A 5,474-nucleotide genomic window follows, 5' to 3' on the forward strand; every position below is an offset into this window, starting at 1 on the left:
TTTTTTCTTTAATAAGAAATCTCAAATATTATTTTAAAAAATGAAAAGATTAAGTATATAAAATATAATGATGTAAATATTAAGTTTAAATTAGTATATGGATATTCAATTATTTGTTTTCCTAATCAAGTGAATATAATAAAAATATTAATAAATCATCAATAAAGAATTTTACTAATAACCTAAAATTTATTATTTTTTAAATTATTTAAATTAATTGATGGAATTATATATAAAATAAACATTGATATGAATAATATAATTACTCCACCTAATTTATTTGGGATTATTCTTAAAATTGAATATGCAAATAAAAAATATCATTCAGTGTTACGTCGGGCGAACTTCTACTTGGACCAGGCCATACACCGCGGGCCAGCCGGGAGCCAGATGTCCGCTCATCTTTGTTGCGTACCCTCAATAGTCCCAAGGACCCATCATAAATCCCAGTAATTTGGTAGCGAAGGTCCTTCAGACCCAACAAATATCTTTTTTCTAAATCACTTTCTAAAGACTGTTGTCTTCTACGGCTTGACACGGGAAAATTAGTTTTTCTCACGTACGATGCTTCCCACTAGCAACTTTCTATCGAGGGCGACGAGGGGTTAGGGTGGGGTTAGGTTGGGGAGCATGAGGCGGATATGGGTTCTCAGGGCGTAGGACCACGCCCGGGGAAACCCCGATGGACCTGATATTCTCCCATAGTCGGGTAGCGGCTGGTCGGTGCCTTTGGTACCCGCCAGCTCGCCGATCCGGTGCGGAGAATTTCGATGAAGTAGGTGGGCCCATATCTGCCAAGACCACTCACCTCACCTTCTCGTGGGGCTCCCCGTCACCCTGCACCGGCCTTGACCGGGGTAGAGTGCGAAAGAGTGAGTGGCACCAGGATGGAAACTCGAGGACGACCTAGGCGAAACTTATAATAAAACAAAATGGATTGTGAAAAACTAAAGAAAAACGTTTACGGTGCAGGGGTCCAGTACCGGCGCAGTCGTGGGTAGTCAAGTGGGCCTCACTGGGTCGTCATCTCACGACTACGGCCGTTCGAAGGTGGACCGCCAGGCTCCCGGACGTGTTTCTGCGCCTAGCGATGATAGCAATGTTAGGTACTAATAAAAAAAAAAAAAAGAAGAAGAGGGAGAAAAAAAAAGAGAAAGAGAGAGAGATAAGGAAAATATATATATAATAAATAACAACTAACATAATCATAACATATTATATATATTATATTATATACAGGGATACAGTATTCGTACAAAGGAATAGGTCCGAACGAAACATATATAAAAAAATATATATATATTAACTGTTTTTGTATGTATGTACAGAACGGGTGGCGAATTCATCAACTCTGACATAGAGGACCCAGACGGGCCCGTACCCGCATTCGACCTGGAAGCGACGGAGGATGTTCAGTCTTGCCTCTGTGTTCGGTTGATACGTTCCGTCTACCATTTAGATAACGGTTATCTTTGTCAAGACTGTTTCGACAACCTAGATCCAGACGACCAGGACCCATGCGACGACCCGCCCACTCATTTCCTATGCGGAGTACCTGCAAGGACACAAATATCACACTGTCGTATGTGTGATATAAACCTAACGGACCTACAACCCGCTATATCATGCCTCCCATGCATGATCGTTTACAATAATCTGACTGACATCGAAAGAATTTTTTTAGTTCAAGGAATAGCAATCCGCACCGTAGAACTGTAAAGCACCTGTACGCTACGCACGAAACCAAATACTTATGCTATCCACCTGTAAACAAACAATATTTATAACTATACATATAATTCTCACTTATATTTACCAATATATATATATACACGCATGTTGTAAAGTAGGCGATATCTATAACACTCATTTCCATTGATAATGCAAGTGACTCATAAAATAAGCCGTCATATTTACCATTTCACGCACATATATATATATATATATATATATAGACGAGCTACATTTGTAATATCTATTCCTATTGATAATATATACTTATATATTTATAACAATAAAACAAATCTCATTTATACTACTTGCCAATACGTATGCATATATGTATATAATTATAACCCCTTAGCATTCATAATATTTATTTTCACTGATAACATGTACGTAAAACCTAAAATAAAACAAAAGTTTTAATAATAATAATAATAATAATAATAAAAAGAGGATGAGAAGAAAGAAGGAAAAAATATATATATAGATATAAAAATTTTTCTTTATATATATATATTAATAATAATAAAAGATTATTCTTATTTCTAATAAAGTCGAGAGTAAGAAACGATTTAATAAATTGTTAATAGGAAGATGAATCACCTGGTCATCGTACTTACCCTCATCGAAATAGCATATGGCCCGGTAGGATACGACTGCAATGGCAACCACCTCAACGTTACCACCATCTCTTTAAACTCCATCGGGGACTGCAACATACAGCCTGCGATGACTGAAACCCAAGATATTTATATTCAACTACTGCAACTCTCAGAATTTGAATTTACCAGTGTAAGGCAATGCAAGGTGCAAATAACTCGAATTATATATTACTGTGGCATGCACTCCCACACGTCGGCAGTGCATAACGGATTCGCCGAATACCTCCATAAAACAACCGTCCAACAATGTGCAAGGATGCACCAAGACGGCACGTTTTCACTCGGACCACAAAACCTTATAGTAGGCCTAAAAGATAATGCAACAGAAACAAGGTCGCTTGTCCTAGCCGGCAAGTTAACAGACGACGGCAGCTGCCAGGGAACACAGTATGCAGACCCATACGGAAGCTGGGAAAAGGTCGTCGTACAAGCCACAGTAAGGATAAGTTTAAGATCAGCAGTTGTGCCAGTACGGATCGAGGCGAACAAAATTCTACTGAAATCAGGAACGGTATGTACCTTTAGCGAAGGAAACTGTCTAGACGCTGAGGACGGATACACTTATTGGCAACCACAACCGCCCTCGCCATGCAAATTTGATCAGTACGATGTGCTATATGAAGGAATTGCTACAAAGATCCAGGAAATAAGAACCAACAGGGAATCAGCACAACCAGTTTACGCACTAACAACGCAGGAAGTAACATTTGCGCTAACTAAAACTGGAGAACAGCCACTGTGTGGATATACCCTACTATCCACTGAACACCCCAAGTTGTTCCTGTTAGAAACAACAAGAGGAAATACGTTCATCTCCAAAAGCAAGACAGCAGTCGAAAATTTGGATATATTCGCATATGTCAACTCAAAATTCATTTACGTAGAGAAACATATTAAACGACAAATGACAACATTATACCATGATATACTGACACAAAGATGCACCACACAGAAGAAACTAATAGAGAATGCTTTAAGCTTAGCAATCTTACTGCCCGACGAATTTGCATACACCATAACCAAGACCCCAGGACACATGGCTCTGATCGCAGGAGAAGCGGTCCATATAGTCAAATGCATTCCGGTACAAGTAAAGGTACGACATACAACAGAATGCTACTCGGAGCTACCCGTTTGGCAAGGGAATCGCACCGCATTTCTAACACCAACAACACACATCCCAACGCAACACGGAAACCATAGAGAATGTAGCGCAGTACTACCCACGCTATACAACATCGACGGACTCTGACACAAATTCGTACCAAAACCCATGGAAACAATCGCACCACAGGAACTCCGCCCGGACGTGCGCCAAACTTGGCGATACTCAGCACCATCGTCGTTGGCCACGAGCGGAATATATACCCAAAAGGACCTGGACGCACTACGGGACCACGTCATGTTCCCGGCAGAAAAAACTGCAGTCTTGAACACATTGACCAGAGGAGCGACAGGAAAAAACAATCGTCCCTGGAACAGTAAACATCCTGGGAATGATGGACGAAAACACATTAACGACAATAGCGAAAAATTATGGACTGGTTTCATGGAATTTGGAACTGTCAGTGCAGCAATATTTGGAATACTCGTAATGTTTAAATTAATCAAGACGATAATAGATATAGCCATATATGGATACCAGTTACGTGAAACTTACGGATGTGGAATCGCCCTATTAGGAGCAATATGCGGTTCAGTCACCCACCTGCTACTATACCTCAAAGGAAGACGAAATATCGATGATCAAACAGCACAACCTCAAGGGATATCGATAACACCGGTAGTCACTCAACAACCAACGACATCTACGTCCGCCTTGAGCGAACTCAGAGACACCATCAGTCAAATTTCCTTTGGAAATTTGAACTCCAAGGGCGGGGGTGTCACGTCCCGCGCTACGCGCCGTAACAAGAACAAGAAAACCACTCTATACAAAACGCGCGAATAAGGATTTGAATGCACAAACGAACACACGGCACTACGAAACGAAAGGAAGGATTAACAAAACTAGGGCGACTAATAGAACCAACCAATAAACAAAATACATATACACACAACTCTAAATAAACCTACCAATAACCGACTTGCAATTTGAAAACCTATGGTTCAATATAATATAAATCCAACCAGTATAAAATAAAATAAATAGAACCAGCTAATGGATTGAACGAGTCACGAACCAAACAAATAAACCAGGAAATAAGAATAACTACAAAAAGGGGAAATAATTGAAACGCCAGGAATACATGTATATATAAATATATTTTAATCAATCAACGCCGCAACAACTTGGAGTTACATATAAGTATAAACATATATGCCAAACATGTAATAACCTAGTAAATATTAGAGACAGTACTTCCAATACTATGCAACAAATACAATATTATCAATTTATGAAATATAGGTATATATGAAATCGAAAACTAATAGTCTAACGAATACATAAAACATACAATATTGTATTATAAAGAAATAAAGTTACATTGTCAGAAACATATATATATGTGTGCGCATTCCATTCTACATTATTAAATGTGTGTAATCTAAGTGTACGCATTCTACATTATTAAATCAAATTAGTAATCTAAGATACATACTTAAAACTAGCCTACATTCCGGTAAAGAGTTATAAAATAAGAACTACATTACGAAACATGCATGTCTATATATAAATAATTTATATTCTAAACTAAACTACTACTAATAATCTACAAAAGAAATAGAACACACAACGCAACACTTGGGACTAAGTGACAACCTGTCAATAGGCCAAACGCTCAAAATAATTAACACCGCAACGACTTGAAGAATTACGTACAGAAATTCTACCATCAAACACAAATATGTAAAAACACATTAAACACACAATAATCTAGAAACAAAACCTTCAATACTATGTTGTCACAATACAAGATATATATGTATATATGAAATCAAATAATTGACACATAACCTCAAATACACAACATTACATCGCTAAAGAATCTAAATGAAAATCACACTGCCTGAAGAAATATGTATATGTATACATGTGTGCGTGCGTGCGCGCGCGTGTGTGTGTGTTTTATATTACCGAACACT

At 38.2% G+C, this 5,474-nt stretch overlaps 1 protein-coding gene across 1 annotated transcript; it reads left to right on the top strand.

The window, feature by feature from the left end:
- Window positions 1–1,300: 1,300 nt before the first annotated feature.
- On the top strand, window positions 1,301–1,795 carry LOC117240995. Its single transcript, XM_033506998.1, has 2 exons — window positions 1,301–1,708; window positions 1,745–1,795. The coding sequence occupies exons 1-2, from the start codon at window positions 1,321–1,323 to the stop codon at window positions 1,768–1,770; spliced, it is 414 nt and encodes a 137-aa protein (XP_033362889.1). The 5' UTR covers window positions 1,301–1,320; the 3' UTR covers window positions 1,771–1,795.
- The last annotated feature ends 3,679 nt before the right edge of the window (window positions 1,796–5,474 follow it).

This window comes from Bombus vosnesenskii, unplaced genomic scaffold (assembly GCF_011952255.1).
Source record: "Bombus vosnesenskii isolate JDL3184/JDL3185 unplaced genomic scaffold, Bvos_JDL3184-5_v1.1 scf7180000015147, whole genome shotgun sequence".
Taxonomy (NCBI): domain Eukaryota; kingdom Metazoa; phylum Arthropoda; class Insecta; order Hymenoptera; family Apidae; genus Bombus; species Bombus vosnesenskii.

Excerpts from the sequence above, each read along its gene's own strand:
- LOC117240995 (XM_033506998.1), top strand. The coding sequence starts at position 1,321 with ATGTACAGAACGGGTGGCGAATTCATCAACTCTGACATAGAGGACCCA. Across the intron at positions 1,709-1,744 it reads AGGAATAGCAATCCGCACCG|CAAATACTTATGCTATCCAC; the intron begins TAGAACTGTAAA and ends TACGCACGAAAC.